At 38.0% G+C, this 21791-nt stretch overlaps 1 protein-coding gene across 6 annotated transcripts in view; it reads right to left on the minus strand.

Moving 5' to 3' along the window:
• ZFYVE9 (zinc finger FYVE-type containing 9) overlaps window positions 1–21791 on the minus strand; it is a 169767-nt gene that overhangs the window by 54960 nt on the left and 93016 nt on the right. For 3 of the 6 annotated variants that reach the window (XM_055585901.1, XM_055585897.1, XM_055585902.1), the window contains 3 exons: window positions 5634–5733; window positions 3041–3217; window positions 1233–1402 (listed from right to left, as the gene is read on the minus strand). In XM_055585901.1, the coding sequence (XP_055441876.1) occupies window positions 1233–1402; window positions 3041–3217; window positions 5634–5733 (447 nt within the window). The remainder of the gene's footprint in view (window positions 1–1232; window positions 1403–3040; window positions 3218–5633; window positions 5734–21791) is intronic. The other 3 variants (XM_055585898.1, XM_055585900.1, XM_055585899.1) reach the window with 3 other exon arrangements.

A 21791-nucleotide genomic window follows, 5' to 3' on the forward strand; every position in this document is an offset into this window, starting at 1 on the left:
TAACATGTAATTTCAACTACAACCAAATCCAAAAATCATGTAAATTTCTAGAAAAATATTACTGAACATAAATATAAATAGTAACCATAAAAACTTGAAAAGTAGCAACATAATCCAAATTCTGATCCTCTTACTTTACCTAAAAAAAAAAAAAGACAAACACACATAGCTGGAATTAATCACCTTATTATAATCTTGACCACCATATTAAATGGGAAAATAGAAATAAGATCGGGACCCACTGTATAAACAATCCTATAGGTATACTTTCTAATTACGGTCCTAGGTGGCTCTATTCTTTCATGGACTCAAAAAAAAAATGAAGATAATATTTGTCCCCTTCTGAAAATAAACCTCCAAATGTGACCAGTGTATCCTATAGAGACAAAGTAAATGTGACCACACAGTATGAGCTCATCTCCTCAGATAAACTAATCTTTCACCCATTAAGTCAGTGGATTTTCAACTTATTTTTAAGCTTTAGAATCCCTTTTTAAAACTCTTACATGGAAACACTACAGGCAGACCAGAAAAAAGTAGAGATACTCAGACTGAAGACAAAGGGAGAGATTAACTCCTCAGCCATCTTCCTATTTCCTGGCCCTTCCTCACCACGGCAACTTCTTGGAGGCTATCACAGAATCTGGGGAATATGCTTTTAAAAAGCTTGTGTATCACAGGACCAGGGTTTCCCTGGTGCCTTGACAGCAAAAGAATCTGCCTGCAATGCAAGAGATGCAGGAGATGTAGGTTCAATCCCTGGATAGAGAAGATCCCCTGGAGGAGGGCATGGCAACCACCTCCAGTATTCTTACCTGGAGAATTCCATGGACAGAGGACCCTGGCAGGCTCCAGTCCATGGGGTCACAGTGTCAGACATGGCTGAGCTACTGAACACACATGTATATATGTACCAAGGGACCAAGATTCCCTTCAGCACAACCTCTAGCTACAGTGGTAGGCTGAGCTCACCCAAGAACAACCTTTATAAGAATCTTTCTCCTGAAAAAATTTCCAAATATAGAGCAACAAGAACAACTGATTTTGCCACATTTATTTTACCCCTAAATGCACACACAAGCAGGCACACACATGCACACACACATGAAACTGTATCAAAAGTCTACAGGGTTCCACAGAAAGGTCACTCAATCCAGAAATAGGCAAGACAGAGGCAGCACAATGCTGAGAAAAGAAAGTACTCACTTTTAGTTGTTGTTTTATTTTCTTACCTCTGCTGGTAGAGGACTGGTAGCTGCTGGCTTGACTGGGTCGTGTGCCACAGCCAGGGTTCCTGCAGAGGAAGTTCCATTCATGGTTAATTTGGCTGCATCAGCAACTTCTCCATTAGGCAAGATCCCATCAGCAAACCAAACTCGCCTCTGCTCTCTGGGCTGAGCCACTTGAGGAGCCAGAAAAATAAAACAGGCATCACTGTGACATTGGTAGGGTTTCTAACACCAAGAAGAGAAGGTCACCAATTTCAGATGTACAAAGAAGCCACTATTTAGCATTTTATAATTATAAACATAATTGTGACTGCATAAAAGTGGTTATCAGTTAATAAAATACACATTTAAATATATTCCTTACTTCTATAATCCCTTAAATCTATAATCTTTGAAGATAGTTTTAAAGATTTAAAACACTTTGCTTTAAAATATTAAATACGCCTATGATTGTCACATACTGTGTCCTGTTAACACAAACAGATAAACTAAGGAAAATGTTTGAAGTGCATAGGAAATAAACATCAGGGAAAAAATATCTAGAAATAGACGTCCACATCTCCAGAAAGTATGAAGTTTCTGTAGGAATAAAGTATCTATCTGGAAAAGTAATACAGCATTTTGAAAGGGCAAAAGATGCCCTGAAGAATGTTGAAGAATCATTAACTAATAAAAGAAGAGCTGGCACAGATATGAAAGAACTGGGAAGCAAACTGACCAGATCTTTGGCTGAAGTGTAGCTGAGAAAGAAAAAGACTGATCTGGCAGTGCGAAAGAAGTCTGCATTTTAGTAAAAGGATGGGGAAAAGCTGGAAAACTGAGTCCGGAAAAATGATCTCTTCAAATCCAGTTTTGAAAATCAATTCAAACAGTGAAAACAAAGAGAGACTAGGGAAGAACAACAAAAACAACAAAAGATGTAAAGAGGATAAAGATTTTAAGAAAGAAAACCTGAGCTCATAAAAACACGAGAATGACTAAGGGATGATCTGAAAAGAGGAGGAAATGGGGAAAAGAATGATAATGTCAATAGAAGTTTTTGATCTTCAAAAGGGGAGGAGGGCTATTTAGCAAGGGGAAGGGAATATTGCTAGACAAAAAAGTTATAAAATTAATGAAAGAAGACAGAGTTTAATTATCAAGGGAGACTTACTGACAGGATCATTTTAAAGAAATAAATAATTGCTATTTTTGCTATTCATAATCCCCTGAACTTAACAAAGTGCCTTTCATCTAATAATACTATTATCATAAAGATATAATAAACTAAGTTGAGTCTATAATTTTCCATCTATCATACGATATCATCAGAATTAAAGTTTGATTTTTAAAAGATCTGTGCACCTAACACAGTATTTTCATATTTTTATATGGATAGATTTTTTTCAATGGCAATATATATTCCAAAAATCAATACTAGAATGGGCTATTCAGAAAAAAGAATTCTCATTTTTATCACTTCTTAAAGTCCTACAAAGAACACTAAGGTAGGCATGAGGCTAGGATTTTTCAGGCTGACTTCAAATTCTTCAACTCTTTTCAAGTAAAAACAAAGTAATTACTCCATTCTTAAGTGGGAAGAGGGTATTGGCATATTTTTAGAGGTGCCTCCAAAATATTAGGCAATACAATATTATTCCTTATTTGCCCAGAAATAGTCTCAAGACATTTCTCACCTGTTCTTCCACTTTAATAACCACCCAAGGGACTTATCTGCAGTGTGTTAAAGACTTGTGATGTAAAATCACATCAGCACCTTTTCAGGGGAACTTGGTGAGGAAAAAGAGAAAGAATAGCACATGATCCCCTACCTTCTGCTCCAGGGTGCTTTAAAACTCCCACAGGTACCATCACAGTGGGAGGTGGAGAGCTCAGGGCTCCTGAGGCCTGAGCTTGCTGCAAGGGAGGGATAGTAGAACAGTATTCAGCAGGATTGTTAGGGTTAGGGCTCTGGCTTGAGGCACTCATCATGTTCTCCCAGGCTTGAGCTAAAGCAAATACAGACACAATCAATGTGAATGGATTGCAAAATATGGACATCAAGACCTCCACAATATTGGATAAATAATGTAGTTCCTCCTCATTAACACTCATTGTATGTCTTTCTTCCAGCTAATAAAGGTATTAAGGAGACAGGTGATTTTATTCAGTAAAGGAGACCATGTAGTTAATTAAACTATTCGGAAGCAACAAATAGGAATTACATGATACTTCTGATACAGACTGATAGCAGACTAGTCTTGAGGTTAATGATAGGCTCCTGGCTCCTTTACAGAGGACCACACATTCTCTTAAGAGGGAGTAAAATAATTTTAAACTTATTAAAGATTTACAGTTGGGATAGCATTTAGACATTTCTGGTGGCGGGGCAGGTTTAATATTTAATGCATTAAAAAAAAAAAAAAAAAAAAAAACTCAGGGGCCAAAAGAGCAAAACTCTGTTGTACAATATTTTTTGTTTCATTTCTAGATTTTTAGGCTCTTCTCAGCTGAAGTAAAATCTCATTTGAAAAATTCTGAAGCCTAAAGCTCAGAAGAAAACATCTTAACATTTCTGTGAATTTTGCTTTTGTACAATCATTACCCTGTGTAAAAGTATACAGCAAGAACAACCATTTCACATCTCTGGTGTGTCTCAAAAGCACAGGACCCATTTGAAAATGAAAATGTGCCAATATCATATAAGTGCCATCAACCAGTATGAATGATCACAAATGTGTTAAGGTTCTATATACTCCATAATTTTACTAACTAATTACTGACATATCAACTACTGTCTTCAAAGTAAATAGGATGAAAGATGCTACAGAAATGAAATATATAAATTTTATTATCTAGGTTCAGGTAATATCACACGCTCAGGAATAAAATCACCCAATTTTTGGAGCATTTAAAAAAAAATCTCATTCTGCATCAAAGAATGATCCATAAGATTTTGAATACTTGTTGCCTCCAAACTGCAGGACAAAGCTAGAAACAACAATTATGTTCTTTTGAAAGCACTGGCAGGAAGAGGGAAGGAAGAGAAAAGGAGAAAGGGAAAAAGGGACAGGGAACACTGAAAAGCATCAAATTAAATATTCAGTAAAAGACCAGGCTAAGCCATGCGAGAGGAAAGATGCTGGAAAAACCAGGAAGAGAAGAATTTAGGATCCCCTGTTAAGGGCATCCTTGGCTTAATAAAAAAAGTAAGTATTCCATATGAATCCTCTGCCATTTCCTTCATCTTTAGCTATGCCAAGTTAAAAAAACAAGCTATCAAGTTGGAAGACCTCATCAAATAAAAGAGGTATTGGGTACTATAATTAAGCAGCATGCTATTATCTGTGAATAAATATCTGAAAATGAAATGATCACTGAGTGAAATAACCACCATCTGAAAAATGACCCTTAAGAGTAAAGAGAATGAATTCATATTTGATCAAAATTATAAGAATTCAGAAATGGGAGGAAACTGGGTGGATCATAGGAAATCAGAAAAGATCAGATTAAATAACATGCAATAGGTTAATAAGCCAGCAACAGGAAAACATCACTATGAGCAATGCAGACACAAAGAGCAGGAGGGGCTTTGAGCAGATAAGTTTCAGCCTCCAGGAGACACACTATCCTGGCGTAAGCAGCACTGGTATCTAATGCCAACATTTCATGTCTATTAGTAACTGTTCTGGCAACTGTACAAAGATGCACTCAAACAGAAAACACCAAATAGTCTGATCAATTTTATCTTTTTACAAGAATACTCTGGGGTTGGTTGGTTTGTTCGGTTTTAACTAAAATGCCCTTGGATTTATTTCCAGTCCTGCAAAAGGTGAACACAGGATAAGCTATATTTACCTTTTCCTGGCCACATTCTTTGACCATATAAGTAAATTCAAAATCATTATCCTCATAACAAATCTAAGTGGTACTAAGGTGATAAATGATAGAAAAATGCAATTTTCTTTGATCCTAGATGCTAAAAATATTTATTTTTCACAAGATGAGTGACCCATGGTGTTAATAAGAATACATTCAGTCATTAAGGTATTCCCTAGAAAGAGAATTCTTCCCTCGAAAGGAAAACCTCAGCCCAGTTTCAATATTTCATCAATTTAGTGGTCAAGAGCCCCCTCCCCACTCCCATTCCAGTTACTTCACAGGAACATTAACAGCCATGTAGCACCAGATTTCCACAAAAATTTCCATTCTTCCTGCAAAACTTACCTGAATTTAGCAATTATTCATTAAACTAGGCACAGGAATTCTGAAATACTAAGATATTTTCAAATTTTTCTGTTAAAGTTACAACATTTGAGAAGGTGAGCGACTTGAAGAGCAAGGCAGGACAAATCAGGAGTTTTTTCACTGGCATTCTCTTGTTCTGTCTCAGTAACTGTGAATTCAACCTGTTTTAATACTTACCATTCATTAGCACTGAATGGCAGATTACACATACTCTAGCTTCCTTTCTATCCATGTATAACAGTTTACATTTCAGGCTACAGCAGGAAGCACAAAAAACCTGCAGGAAAAAGAACATACTAAATTACTTAGGATCACAGTATAAAGGAAGTAAACCAATAGTGACCAACACTGTGGTCAGGAAACCATATTAATACAACACTAAAAACTTCAAAGTGAAGTCACTCAGTTGTGTCCGACTCTTTGTGACCCCATGGTGTAGTCTACGAGGTTCCTCCATCCATGGGATTTTCCAGGCAAGGGTACTGGAGTGGGTTACCACTTCCTTCTCCAGAGGATCTTTCCAACCCAGGGACTGAACCTGGGTCTCGCGCGTTGTAGGCAGACACTTTACCGTCTGAGCCACCAGGGAAGTCCTAAAAACTTCAAAGGAAAATGCAATTGAGAAAGCTGGGTGTGGAGACCCCATTCAAAAGCAAGAAAGAGATGAACATGTCTGTCAAAAATAAGGAAAGTTAAATTGCTGACTGAGAACAAACATTTTTAGCCAAGACTATATAGCAAATATATACATGCCCAGTCTCTTTAGTCATGTCTGACCCAGGGAGAGAACCCACATGTCCCATGTTTCCTGCACTGCAGGAGGATTCTTTACTGCTGAGACACTGGGGAAGCAAATACATAGCAGGGGAAAAAAAATCTAAGCTGTCTTTAGGCAAAATTTCTGTTCAAAATATCATACAACATGGGTGTTTAGACCAGTAACATCTGCTATTTCTGTTTAAAGAGTCAATATTGTTGTTGTTCAGTCACCAACTGGTGTCTGACTCTTTGCGACCCCATGGACTGTAGCCTTCCAGGCTCCTTTTGTCCATAGTATTCTCAGGCAAGAATACTGGAGTGCATTGCCATACCCTTCTCCAGGGTACTGGAGTGGGTTGCCATGCCCTTCTCCAGAGGATCTTCCCAACCCAGGGATCGAACCCAAGTCTCTTAGTCTCCGGCAATGGGAGACAGGTTCTTTACCACTAGTGCCACCTGGGAAGCCCTTAGCTTTCCTGCCAAGAAGCAATCGTCTTCTAACTTCATGGCTGCAGTCACCATCTGTAGTGATTTTAGAGCCCAAGAAGAGGAAATCTGTCATTACTCCACCTTTTCCCCTTCTATTTGCCAAGAAGTAACTGGACCAGGTGCCATGATCTTAGCTTTTTTAATACTGAGTTTTAAGCTGGCTTTTTCACTCTCCTCTTTCACCCTCATCAAGAGACTCTTTAGTTCCTCTTCTCTTTCAGCCATTAAAGTCATATTACCTGCATATCTGAAATTATTGCTATTTTTTCAGGCAATCTTGATTCCAGCTTATAACTCATCCAACCCGGCACTTCACATAATGAGCTATGCAAACAAGTTAAATAAATGGGGTGACAATAAACAGCCTTATCATACTCCTTTCTTAATTTTGAAACGTCAGTCTTCCACATAATGTTCTAACTGTTGCTTCTTGACTCACATACATGTTTCTCAGGAGACAGGTAAGATGGTCTGGTATTTCCATCTCATGAAGAGTTTTCCACAGCTTGTTATGATCCACAGCTGAAGGCTTTAGCATAGTCAATGAAACAGAGGTAGATACTTTTCTGCAATTCTCTTGCTTTCTCTATGATCCAGCAAACGTTGGCAATTTCATCTCTAGTTCCTCTGTCTTCTTCTAAGTCTAGCTTGAATATCTGGTAGTTCTTGGTTCACGTACTACTGAAGCCTAACTTAAAGGATTTTGAGCATAACCTTACTAGCATGGGAAATGAGTGCAATTGGCTGGTAGTCTGAACATTGTTTAGTATTGAAGATTGATCTTTTCCAGTCTTGTGGCCACTGCTGAGTTTTTCAAATTTGCTGGCATAATGAGTGTAGCACTTTAATAGCATCATCTTTTAGGATTTTAAATAGCTTTGCTGGAATTCCAGCACTGCCACTAGCTTTATTGGCAGCAGTGCTTCCTAAGGCCCACTTGACTTCACACTCCAGAATGTCTAGCTCTGGGTGAGTGACCACACCATCGTGATTATCCAGGTCATTAAAATATTTTTTTGGTATAGTTCTTCGTGTATTCTTGCCATCTCGTCTTAATCTCTTCTGCTTCTCTCATTTCAGTCCTTGATTGTGCCCATCTTTGGATGAAATATTCCTTTGATATTTCCAATTTTCCTGAAGAGATTTCTAGTCTTTCCCCTTCTGTTGTCTTCCTCTATTTCTTTGCATTGTTCATTGAAGAAGGCCTTCTTGTCTCTTCTTGCTATTATCTGGAACTCTGCATTCAGTTGGTTATACATTTCCCTTTCTCTCTTGCTTTTCACATCTTTTCTTTCCTCAGCTATTTGTAAAGCCTCCTTAGACAACCATTTTGCCTTCTTGCATTTCTTTTTCTTTGGGATGGTTTTGGTCACCACCTCCTGTACAGTGTTATGAACCTCTGTCTATAGTTCTTCAGGCACTCTGTCTACCAGATCTAATCCCTTGAATCTATTCATCATCTCTACCATATTATCATCAGAGATTTGATTTAGGTCATACATGAATGGCCTAGTGGTTTTCCCTAATTTTTTCATTTTAAACCTGAATTTTGCTATAAGGAGCTGATGATTTGAGCCAAAAGTCAGCTTCAGGTCTTGTTTTTGCTGACTATATATAGTTTTTCCATCTTTAGCTACAAAGAATGTAATCAATCTGATTTCAGTACTGACCATTTGGTGATATCCATGTGTAAAGTCATCTCTTGTATTGTTGAAAAAGGGTGTTTACTATGACCAGTGCATTCTCTCTGTGTGACTCCATGGACTGTAGCCGGCCAGGCTCCTCTGTCCATGGGATTTTCCTGGCAAAAATACTGGAGTGGGTTGCCATACCCTCCTCCAGAGGATCTTCCTGACCCAGGGATCAAACCCACACGTCCATCTCCTGCACTGCAGGCAGATTCTTTACTGCTGAGCCACCAGGGAAGCAAATATATAGGAGGGAAAAAAAAAAAAAAACCTAGGCTGTTCTTAGGCAAAATTCCTATCCACAAACACATAACATTGGTGTTTAGATTAGTAACATCTGCTATTTCTGTTTGAAGAGGCAATATAGCAGGTGAAATAAACAAAGACTGGGAATTCTGGGCTTTCACTTCTGTTTTTTTACTACCCTTATGTGTGGAATAATAATCATACCAGCTGCTTTCATTGGTTTGCTATGCAAGCCAGGAAAGATCAAAATACACAGTTTAACCATAAAAGTAAGCACAGCCCCAGCTCCAGGGAATCAAACTAGGCCACCAAAAATTGGCCATGCCAATTTCCAGCACCTTATTTCCACTTTCCAGGGTTGGTTCCCGACAATCTTACTTTATTTTCCCTTTCATACCAGGCAACAAGAATCTCCTTAGTTCCCTGTCAAGATTTATTTTTTTGAGAACTCATTAATCCCTATCAGAGAGAACTTCATACAGGTAGAAAGGTGTTCCCAGCAGTGCAAATTTTACTAATCCAGTTTTTATGGCCAATAAGTATCCTGTATCTTACATAACTGAAACAAGAGATGAGGTCCTGTTAAAGATAAAGTGAGAGCAATCACCTCTCCTTCTACTAGGTATAATTAATCTACCTAGTTACCATGATTACCAATTTACATTTTCAGAGGCTTCCCATTATCAAAATAACTCTGTGGTATAGGGAGAACTGGGGCTATATTACCTTATTTTCTATCAGAGGAAATTGAATTTGGATTGTTAAATGACTTGCTCAAGTTCACAGGAAACTATATGAATACTAGGCACTTAACATACATGTATTATCTCATCTAAACTCATAAATTCTATGAAAGCATTCATTCATAATTAACCGAGTTAAATAAATGTGAAGTAAAACTACTCTTGTCATATAGCTAGTAAGCTACATAATAGGTTCGAAACATTGTATTGGAGGCAGTTACCAAAACCATCCCAAAGAGAAAGAAATGCAAGAACTCAAAGTGGTTCTCTGAGGAGGCCTTACAAATAGCTGAGAAAAGAAGAGATGTGAAAGACAAAGAAGAAAGGGAAAGATATACCCAACTTAATGAAGAGTTCCAGAGAACAGCAAGGAGAGATAAGAAAGTCTTCTTAAGTGAGCAATGTAAAGAAACAGAGGAAAACAACAGAAGGGGAAAGACAAGAGATTTCTTCAAGAAACTTGGAGATACCAAGGGAATAATTCATGCAAAGATGGGCACAATAAAGAAAACAGATGGCAAGGACCTAACAGAAGCAGAAGAGATTAAAAAGAGGTGGCACGGATAAACAAAAAAACTATACAAAAAGGTCTTAATGACCCAGATAACCACAATGATGTGGTTACTATTCCATAGCCAGACATGGAGTGTGAAGTCAAATAGGCCTTAGGAAGCATTACTACAAACAAAGCTAGTGGAGGTGCTGGAATTCCAGCAGAGCTATTTAAAATCCTAAAAGATGATGCTTTTAAGGTGCTGCACTCAATATGCCAGCAAAATTGGAAAACTCGGCAGTGGCCACAGCACTGGAAAAGGTCAGTTTTCATTCCAATCCAAAAGAAAGGCAATGCCAAAGAATGTTCAAAGTACCGTACAATTGCACTCATTTCACAGGCTAGCAAGGTAATGTTCAAAATCCTTTAAGCTCCGGCTTCAACAGTACGTGAACCAAGAACTTCCAGATGTACAAGCTGGATTTAGAAAAGGCAAAGGAATCAGAGTACAAATTGCCAACATCTTTTGGATCATAGACAAAGCAAGAGAATTCCAGAAAAACACCTTCTGCTTCATTGACTAAGTAAGCTAAAGCCTCTGACTCTGAGGATCAGAACCAACTGTGAAAAATTCTTAAACAGAAAACCAGATGGCTTAACCTGTCTCCCGAGAAACCTGTATGCGGGTCAAGAAGCAACAGTTAGAACTGGGCACGGAACAACAGACTGGTTCAAAATTGGGAAAGGAGTACATAAAGGCTGCCTGTTGTCAACCTGCTTATTTAACTTCTTTATGCAGAGTACATCATAGGAAAGGCCAGGCTGGATGAATCACTAGCCAATCAAGACTGCCAGAAGAAATATCAACAACCTCAGATATGCAGATGATACCACTTTAATAGCAGAAAGCAAAGAGGAACTAAAGAATCTCTTGATGAGGGTGAATAGTGGAGAGTGAAAAAGCTAGCTTAAAACTCAAAGTTCAAATAACTAAGATCATGGTATCCGGTCCCATCACTTTATGGCAAATAGATGGGGAAAAAATAGAAACAGTGACAGATTTTATTTTCTTGGGCTCCAAAACCACTGTGGATCGTGACTGCGGCTACAAATTAAAAGACGCTTGCTCTTTGGAAGAAAAGCTATGACAAACCTAGACAGCGTATTAAAAAGTGGAGACATCACTTTGCTGTCCGTATAGTCAAAGCTATGATTTTTCCAGTAGTCATGTGGAGATGTGAGAGTTGGACCATAAAGAAGACTGAGCACCGAAGAATCAATGCTTTTGAATTGTGGCGATGAAGAAGACTCTTGAGAGTCCCTTGGACCGCAAGGAGATCAAACCAGTCAATCCTAAAGGAAATTAATCCTGAATATCCATTGGAAGAACTGATGCTAAAGCTCTAATACTTTGGCCAGCTGATGCAGAGAGCTGACTCACTGGAAAAGACCCTGATGCTGGGAAAGACTAAGGGCAGGTGGAGAAGCGGGTGACAGAGGATGAGACGGTTGGATGGCATCACTGATTCAATGGACGTGAGTTTGAGCAAGCCCCCGGAGATGGTGAAGGATGGGGAAACCTGATGTGCTGCAATCCATGGGGTCGCAAAGTCAGACACTACTTAATGACTGAAAAACAACAGCTCATTACAATGCTCTTAACACCACAATTCAACACAACTATAGTTTGAGAAATTAACTACTGAGAAGGTAATGGCACCCCACTCCAGTACTCTTGCCTGGAAAATCCCATGGACAGAGGAGCCTGGTAGGCTGCAATCCATGGGGTCGCGAAGAGTAGGACACGACTGAGCGACTTCACTTTCACTTTTCACTTTCATGCATTGGAGAAGGAAATGGCAACCCACTCCAGTGTTCTTGCCTGGAGAATCCCAGGGACGGGGGAGCCTGGTGGGCTGCCGTCTATGGGGTCGCAGAGAGCTGGACACGACTAAAGAACTTAGCAGCAGCAACAGCAGCTGCCAAGTAGAAAATTGAAATTTTCCCAAGAAGCTTCCCAAGAAGCATAACCAAGTGGCTATGTTTTAAGATCAGAGGACAAAAAAACTTCAGAAATTGATCTCTGAGATTGTAAGCCAACAGATTATTTTAAAGTTCTTTTAATTCAGGGTCTTATAAAGGTTATGCCGTATTCACCACCAAAATCCTCAGTGGTAAACAAAACTGACTGTAAGTCAAGTTATTCAAAAGTAATTTGCAACTTAATGTATAATTTTATTTAAAATAACAAATTGCCATCTAGCAAAATACAAATCAGGGTTTCTTCATCTTTCTTTTTGAATTAGGTATAAAAGTGTATAAAAGTATAACATTAAGTTTAATAGGTTTGTTTGTTTTTTTTTTTTTTTTGAGGGGAAGTATTTTATTTTTGTATTGAAACTACTGTCACTCAACTCTGCAGGGAAAAACAGAGAAAAAAGGAACAACAATGGACAAAAATTATTACCTTTAAATGCTCAAAGGTACAGGTGATGTCTATGCAATAAACCTATTGGGTTTTTAATTTGTACCCTCTCCATCACATTTATGGGGGAAAAGCATGAGTTATACAGCCAAAAAACGCCTTGGTTGGTTTCTAGTTCCACTTAGTTTCTTCAACTGTAAAGTAGGGATAATATCACCATTTACACAGGTTTACTAGAAAGATTAAATTAGATAATAAACAAAATACTGAGCATGTACTAAATAAATGTTAGCTCCTTTCTGATTCCCTCTTAGCTGGCTGCCCAGGAACTGTGTGGTCATAGTCCAGGTGTTGCTAGAGAAGTGGCCCTAGTACTAAGGACTTCAATTTCACCATTCTCTTATTCTGTTTTTTCCTAAAACCATTGCAAATTGCTTTGGAGTGTAGACTCTGCAAGTCAAAGAGTCTGAGTTAGAATCCTAACTCAAACAGTTATTTGCTGTGTGATTTTGAACAAGTTACTTAATCATTTTAAACCTATTGCAAAATATGGATTATAACACTAGCTATCTCCTAAAGAGTTAACATATACTAAATAAGATAATATAATCAGCATTTAGAAGTGTCTGGCACGTGGTAAACATTGAATAAATATTAAATGAAAACATTATCTCATTCTCCTCGCCATCACTACCACCATCATCAATCTGCCTCCAACTGCAAAGCATCTGCAACTTTGTAATTGTTTTGTTACTTATTATATTTCATATACTAAAGCTTTGTCATCTACAGAAATATGAGCAGTATGTTTTCATACAGTGACCATTCTTATACTGTTTTTGCCTCTCTTTAATTAAAAACAGAACAGTAAGCAATAAATAATGCTCACTGAATGAATCAATGAGTCAACAAATAAATGGAAATAGATGAACAGATGGCAACATAGATGGGCCCTTTAGGACTTTCCTTGCTTTTCCAATAGAAAGTGCTTTTATTGCAAAGACAATGTAACAAGTTAAAAATGTCTCCAAAGACAAATACTGACCCTATCCCAAGAATGGATTGGACTAGTACAATTTGGCTGAAAGTTTAATACAAAGTTTTATAGGGCTATGAAAATTTCAATTTTCTACTAGGATTTACTTTCCCACTCCAAAATAACTAACAATTTTCTGAAACCTTCATCATCTATTCCTATTTCACCTTCTCTCAATATTTATATTTTCAATATGAAATATGAGCCAAGGATTTAGAAATTTCTTAATGCTTTCACCACTAAATACAAAAATTTACCTAAATACAAAAAAAATTCCCTACCTACTCTTTCTTACCCTTGTTGAAAACCTAACATTCAATAAATGCACAAATGTCATCTTTTTGGCCTTCTCAAAATTTTTTCTCTTCCTTTGATTAATCTCCTTTTTCGTCTAAAACAACTTGTCTAGAAGATCATTCATGAAGTTATATAAATACAGTAGTATCTTCCATCCTTAAAAAAATTCACCCATAATCACCACCTTCATTTAATCAGATCAGATCAGATCAGTCGCTCAGTCGTGTCCGACTCTTTGCAACCCCATGAATTGCAGCACGCCAGGCTTCCCTGTCCATCACCAACTCCCGGAGTTCACTCAGACTCACGTCCATCGAGTCAGTGATGCCATCCAGACATCTCATCCTCCGTCGTCCCCTTCTCCTCCTGCCCCCAATCCCTCCCAGCATCAGAGTCTTTTCCAATGAGTCAGCTCTTCGCATGAGGTGGCCAAAGTACTGGAGTTTCAGCTTTAGCATCAGTCCTTCCAAAGACATCCCAGGGCTGATCTCCTTCAGAATGGACTAGTTGGATCTTCTTGCAGTCCAAGGGACTCTCAAGAGTCTTCTCCAACACCACAGTTCAAAAGCATCAATTCTTTGGCGCTCAGCCTTCTTCGCAGTCCAACTCTCACATCCATGCATGACCACAGGAAAAACCATAGCCTTGACTAGACGGACCTTTGTTGGCAAAGTAATGTCTGTGCTTTTGAATATGCTATCTAGGTTGGTCATAACTTTCCTTCCAAGGAGTAAGCGTCTTTTAATTTCATGGCTGCAGTCACCATCTGTAGTGATTTTGGAGCCCAGAAAAATAAAGTCTGACACTGTTTCCCCATCTATTTCCCATGAATTCATGGGACCGGATGCCATGATCTTCGTTTTCTGAATGTTGAGCTTTAAGCCAACTTTTTCACTCTCCACTTTCACTTTCATCAAGAGGCTTTTTAGATCCTCTTCACTTTCTGCCATAAGGGTGGTGTCATGTGCGTATCTGAGGTTATTGATATTTCTCCCAGCAATCTTGATTCCAGCTTGTGTTTCTTCCAGTCCAGCGTTTCTCATGGTATATACTCTGCATATAAGTTAAATACACAGGGTGACAATATACAGCCTTGACGAACTCCTTTTCCTATTTGGAACCAGTCTGTTGTTCCATGTCCGGTTCTAACTGTTGCTTCCTGACCTGCATACAAATTTCTCAAGAGGCAGATCAGGTGGTCTGGTATTCCCATCTCTTTCAGAATTTTCCACAGTTTATTGGGATCCACACAGTCAAAGCCTTTGGCATAGTCAATAAAGCAGAAATAGATGTTTTTCTGGAACTCTCTTGCATTTTCTATGATCCAGCGGATGTTGGCAATTTGATCTGTGGTTCCTCTGCCTTTTCTAAAACCAGCTTGAACATCAGGAAGTTCACGGTTCACATATTGCTGAAGCCTGGCTTGGAGAATTTTGAGCATTACTTTACTAGCGTGTGAGATGAGTGCAATTGTGTGGTAGTTTGAGCATTCTTTGGCATTGCCTTTCTTTGGGATTGGAATGAAAACTGACCTTTTCCAGTCCTGTGGCCACTGTTGAGTTTTCCAAATTTTAATAATTGCTCCAATTTTTTCTGTTCTCCCTTAACAGTAAAATCTGAAAAGGATCTCTCAGTCCCTTCACTTCTTATTCCATTTTCAACCAATTCCCCATTTTTAAGCCATCCTGCTTCTGTATTCATAGAATAGAAAAAAGCATTCTCTATCAAGACAGCTTTTATAAGTGACCCTACTGTAGTCAAGTATAATGGTCCTTTCCCTGTCCACATCTTATTGACCTTGATCAGCATTTTATACAGGTGATAGTCCCCATCCTTTGACAAACTACATTCTTCTTTTGACTTCCAAGACAACACATTTTCTTTGTTTTCTACCTGGCTCTCTGGCCACTCTTTCTTAGTCACTTATACCGAGTTTTTTTTCTCCATTTGACCTCAGTGGCTCAGGCCTGGGCCCTTTCTCTTCCGTCTGTCCACTCTTCCCTAGGTGAGCTCATGCATCGCCATGGCTGCTCACTGAATTCCCTACATAATCTGCAAAGCCCAATGATCTATTCCCTGAGTCCCTCTCTAAGCTCTTTTTATGTGGTTTCTTTTACTTGTTGTACTTTAACCACACTGTATTCCTTTCAGTTTCTTGAAGAGGTGCTTTCCTGTCTTAGAGACTGTGTCTATGATGTTCACTCTTCTTAAAGCATGCTGCTCCCTGTTTTGATGACTGACTCCACAAATTTCATATATCACCTAAAATGCCACTTCTCAGAGGACTACCCAGACCTTCCTCCCCCTGTCCCTCTTATACAGTATCCCTCCTTGTTAATTTCCTAAATAGGCCTCATCACAATTTGCAATTCTGTTTGTTTGCTTTTGGTTATTCCCACTAATCTTTACATGAGAATACAGATCTTAGTATAAACCAGCACCCAGCACAGTGAGACACTCAGTGCTTATTGAATAAAGTAATTGTCTGGGATTCATTTATTCATTTACAAACATTCACTGAGTGCTTTGTAGGTAGCAGGTACTGCACCAAATGCTGGGGATATAAAAAGAATCATAATCACAAGATCCTTACAGACCAATGAGGGGGAAGGACAAAGATAATACTGTATGGTAAGTGCTATGACATGGGTGAGGCTGATTTTTAGCCCTCAGTCTTTTCAATGGAAAACATTTCCTAGCTTCATTAGAACTCAAGATGAAACCAGCATGCTTGATCCTATTTTACCATGCCAGAATGGTTAAACTCATAATGTCAGTGAAAAGATAGGACAGGCAGGTTTTCAGGCAGATTATGAGGGAAACTAACTTACTATGCAATATTCTATTTAAAGCATCTATTTCTTACTCTTATATCTATTGTTTCCCATTAACATAAGCAAATAGAAAATGGGATTGCCCTGATGGCTCAGTGGTAAAGGATCTGCCTGCCAATGAAGGGACACAGGTTTGATCCCTGGTCCAGGAAGATGCCACGTGCTGCAGAGCAACTAAACCCGTGTGCCACAACTACTAAGTCTGTGCTCCAGTGCCCAGGAGCTCTAACTACTGAGCCCACGTGCCACAACTGCTAAAGTCCATGTGCCTAGAGCCCGGGCTCTGCAATAAGAGAAGCCACCACAAGGAGAAGCCCATGCATCGCAACTAAAGAGTAGCCCCCACTCACTACAACTAGGAAGAAGCTCTCATAGCAACAAAGAAGCAGAGTGAAAAATAAATAAATAAAATTATTTTTAGAAAGAAAACAAACAACCCAATTAAAAGGTAGGCAAAAGATTTAAATAGACACTTTACCAAAGAAGATACACAGATGGGAAATAGGTGTAAGAAAAGATGTTCAGTATCATGTCATTAGAGTTGCAAATTAAAACAAAAATGAGATACTACACCTATTAAAACATCTAAAATTTGGGATTTCCCTGCCTGTCTGGCAGTTAGGACTCCAAGCTCTCATTGCCAAGTGCCCAGATTCAATCCCTGGTTGGGGAACTAACATCCCACAAGCCACACATCATGGCCAAATAAATTAATTAATTAAAATGTCTAAAAATCCAAAACTGACGAGACCAAATGCTGGTGAGGATGTGGAGCAACAAGAATTTTCATTCACTGCTGACGGGAATGCAAAAATGGTACAGCCACTTTGGAAGACAATTTGGCAGTTTATTATGAAGAGAAGCGCTTCTCTGGTGGCTCAGACAGTAAGGAATCTGCCTGCAATGTCGGAGATCTGGGTTTGACTCCTGGGTCAGAAACATCCCCTGGAAAAGGGAATGGCTAACCACTCCAGTATTCTTGCCTGAAGAATTCCATGGACAGAGGAGCCTGGTGGGCTACAGTCCATGAGGTCGCAAAGAGTCAAACATGTCTGAGCTACTAACACTCATGAAGAGAAACATAGGCTTACCATACCCTCCAGTAATCATGCTCCTATATATTTATACAAATGAAAAACTTACATCTAGTCAAAACCTGCACACAAATATTTATAATATCTGTACTTATAATTGCCAAAAATTAGATCAACCAAGATGTCTTTCAACAGCTGAATGAATAAACAAACTTGTGGTGTACCCATACAACAGACTACTACACAGCAATAAAAAGAAATGAGTTATCATGTCAGAAAAAGACATAGAGGTTCCTTGACTCTGGTCGTTGCAATGACCAAAAAAGTAAAAATAAACAAGTGGGACTACATCAAGCTAGAAAGCTTCTACACAGTAAAGGAAACCATCAACAAAATGAAAAGACAATATGGAAAATGAGAAAATATTTTCAAGTCATGTATCTGATAAGGGGTTAATATTGCAAATGTACAAAGAACTCATATAGTTCAACAGGAGGAAAATACACAATCCAATTAAAAATAGGTAAAAGACATGAACAGACATTTCTCCAAAGAAGACATAAGAAGGGCCAACATGTATGTGAAAAGATGCCCCCTAATTATCAGGAAAATGCAAATCAAACCACAATGAGATATCAACTCATACCTGTCAGAATGGTTATTATCAAAAAGATAACAAACACTGGGAAGGATGTGAAGAGAGCCCTGTGCACTGTTGGTGGGAATGAAAATTGGTGCAGCCACTACAGAAAACAGTATAGAGGATGCTCAAAAAATTAAAAATACAACTATCGTATGACCCAGCAATTCCACATGTAAGTATTTATCCAAAGAAAACAACATCAATAACTCAAATAGATGCCTGCACCACCATGCTCACTGCAACATTATTTCCAATAGTCAATATATGGAAACAACCTAGGTGTCCATTAATAAATGAATAAAGAAATTTCGGTATGTATTTTTCTATGTATATGTGTACACACACACACACGATGGACTATTACTCAGCACAAAAAAGAATAAAATCTTTACATTTGCAACAAAATGGACGCAACTTGAGGGAATTATGCTAGTGAAATAAGTCAGAGATACACAAATACTGGATGAGCTTACTTATATGTGGAATCTAAAAACTATCAAAACAAAACAACAAATAATGAGCTCATTAAATCCGAGAATAGTCTGGTGGTAGTTGCCAAGGTGGCAATATATGTGAAAGAGATGAAGATGCTCAAAAGAAACAAATTTGAAGTTATAAACTACATTAATCATAGGGTGTAGTGCCTGTCATCCTATCTATTGTTAATAATACTATATTGCAAATTTGAAAGTTGCTATGAGTGTAATCTTAAAAGTTCTCATAAGAAAATTTTGTAACTATGTATGGTACAGATGTTAACTGGACTTATTATGGTGATCATTTCACAATACATACAAATACCTAATCATTATATTGTATACCTGAAAGTAATACATCCTCCTTATATGTCAATTATACTCAGTTTTTTAAAAAGTTAGGGAAGAATCTTAAATGTATATTTCTAAGTCAAAGATGCCAGTTTGAAAGCCAACATAATATACGAATGGCAACCCACTCCAGTGTTCTTGCCTGGAGAATCCCAGGAATGGGGGAACCGGATGGGCTGCCGTCTATGGGGTCGCACAGAGTTGGACAAGACTGAAGCGACTTAGCAGCAGCAGCAGCAACTATTGATAAAAGACATTCTGGAAAAGCAAAAACTACAGGGCCAAGATCAGTAGTTGCCAGGGTTCAAATAAAGTAAGGGAGGGATACATAAGTGGGGCACAAGGGACTTTCAGGGTGGTATAACCATTCTATATGATAATAATAAGGTAGATAACTTGCATTTATCAAACCAATAGAACTGTAAAATTCAAACACTAACAAGAACTGTAGTATGTATTTCTTTTATATGATTATTGTTAATAAAATAATGTATCAATATTGGTTCATTAATTGCAACAAATGTACTACTCTGGTACAAGATAATAATAATGAGGTCCACTTGAGGGGAGGTGTGCTTTCTGCCCAATTTTTCTGCTATAAAAAAGAAAAGTCTATTCAACAAGCAAGCATCAGTCTTAAAGGATGCATTAGACTACTTGAACTTAACAAACATCTACAGGACATCCAATCCATAAAAGCAGAAACACATTATTTTCAAGTGTATATGGAAGGTTCTCCAGGACAGATTATATTCCAGGTCACAAAACAAGTCTCAACAAATGTAAGATAGAAATTACTTCAAGCATTTTTCCAATCATAATGGTATGAAACTAGAAATCAGCTACAGAAAGAAAAATGGGAAAAACATAAACATGTAGAGAGTAAACAGCACATTACTATAAAAACCAATGAATCAATGAAGAAATCACAGAGAAAATTATAAAATACCCTAGACAAATGAAGTGGAAACACAACATTCCAAAATCTTTGAGATGCAGCAACAGCAGTTCTAGGAAGCAAGTTTATGGTGATACAGGCCTACCTCAAGAAGTAAGAAAAACCTCAAACAAACTATAATCTAAAACAACTAGAAAAAGAAGAACAAACAAATCCCAAAGTATCCTGCACTAAAGGTGGATCCTTTACCACTGAGCCACCAGGGAAGCCCATGATCATAACTAACATCATATTCAGTGGTGAAAAGCTAAAAGCTTTTCTTCTAAAATCAGGAACAAGACAAAGGATGCCCATTCTCAATCACTTCTATTTAACATAGTGTTGGAAGTCCTAGCCACAGCATTCAGACAAGAAAAAGAAATAAGATGCATCCACATTGAAAAGGAAGAAACAAAACTGTCATTATTAGTAGATGACATGACTCTGCTGCTGCTGCTGCTGCTGCTGCTAAATCACTTCAGTCGTGTCCGACTCTGTGCGACCCCATAGATGGCAGCCCACCAGGCTGCCCCGTCCCTGGGATTCTCCAGGCAAGAACACTGGAGTGAGTTGCCATTTCCTTCTCTAATGCATGAAAGTGAAAAGTGAAAGTGAAGGTGTTCAGCCATGTCTGACTCTTAGCGACCTCATGGACTGCAGCCTACCAGGATCCTCCGTCCATGGGATTTTCCAGGCAAGGGTACTGGAGTGGGGTGCCATTGCCTTCTCTGAGATGACATGACTCTACATATAGAAAAACCCTAAAGTCGCCACTAAAAAGTTATTAGAATAAATGAATTTAGTAAAGTTAGAAGATACGAGGTTAATGTACAGAAATCTGTTGCTTTTCTATAAACTAATAATGAACTACCAGAGAGAAAAAGCAATAAAACAATCTTGTTTAAAACGGCATCAAAAACAATAAATATCTAGGATTAACTTACCAAGGAGGTAAAAGACTCTAAAAATGAAACACTGATGAAGGAAATTGAAGATGATATTGAAGAAATGAATTGAAGAAACTGAAGAAATGAATCAGAAGAAGTAATATTGATGAATACTATACTACCCAAAGCAATCTATAGATTTAATGCCATCCCTATCAAAATAACCATGATATTTTTCACCAAATTAGAACAACCCTAAAACTTATATGGAACCACAAAAAACTGACTTGCCAAATGAATCTTAAGAAAAATGAACAAAGTTGGGGTGCTAGCTTCACACTATACTACAAAGTTACAGTCATAAAAACAGCATAGTACTACACTGCTGTATTTAAAATGGATAGCCAACAAGGACCTACTGCACAGCACATGGAACTCTGCTCAATGTTATGTGGCATCCTGGATGGAAGGGAAGTTTGCGGGAGAATGGATACATGTATATGTATGGCTGAATCCCTTTGCTGTTCACCTGAAACTATTACAACATTGTTAACTGGTATACCCCAATACAAAATTAAAAGTTTAAAAAAAAATAGCATAGTACTGGCACAAAAAAAGACACACAGATCAACACAGAATAGAGAACCCAGAAATAAACCCATACACTTATATCAATTAACCTATGACAAAGGAAGTAAGAATACACAAAGGAGAAAAGATAGTCTCTTCAATAAGTGGTGCTGGATAACTGGACAGCTACATTTATTTTACAAAATAAAATTAGAATATTTTTTCATACTACTTACAAAAAGAAAATGGATTAAAGACCTAAATGTTAAACTGGAAAGTATAAGACTTCAAGAAAACATAGAGAACACTCTTTAACACAAACTGTATCAATATTTTTTTGGATTTGTCTTCTAAGCCAAAGAAAAAAAAATCAAAAATATATAAATGGCATATAATTAAATTTAAAAGATTTTGTACAGCAAAGAAA

The sequence above is a fragment of the Bubalus kerabau genome, chromosome 6 (genome assembly GCF_029407905.1).
Source record: "Bubalus kerabau isolate K-KA32 ecotype Philippines breed swamp buffalo chromosome 6, PCC_UOA_SB_1v2, whole genome shotgun sequence".
NCBI lineage: Eukaryota > Metazoa > Chordata > Mammalia > Artiodactyla > Bovidae > Bubalus > Bubalus kerabau.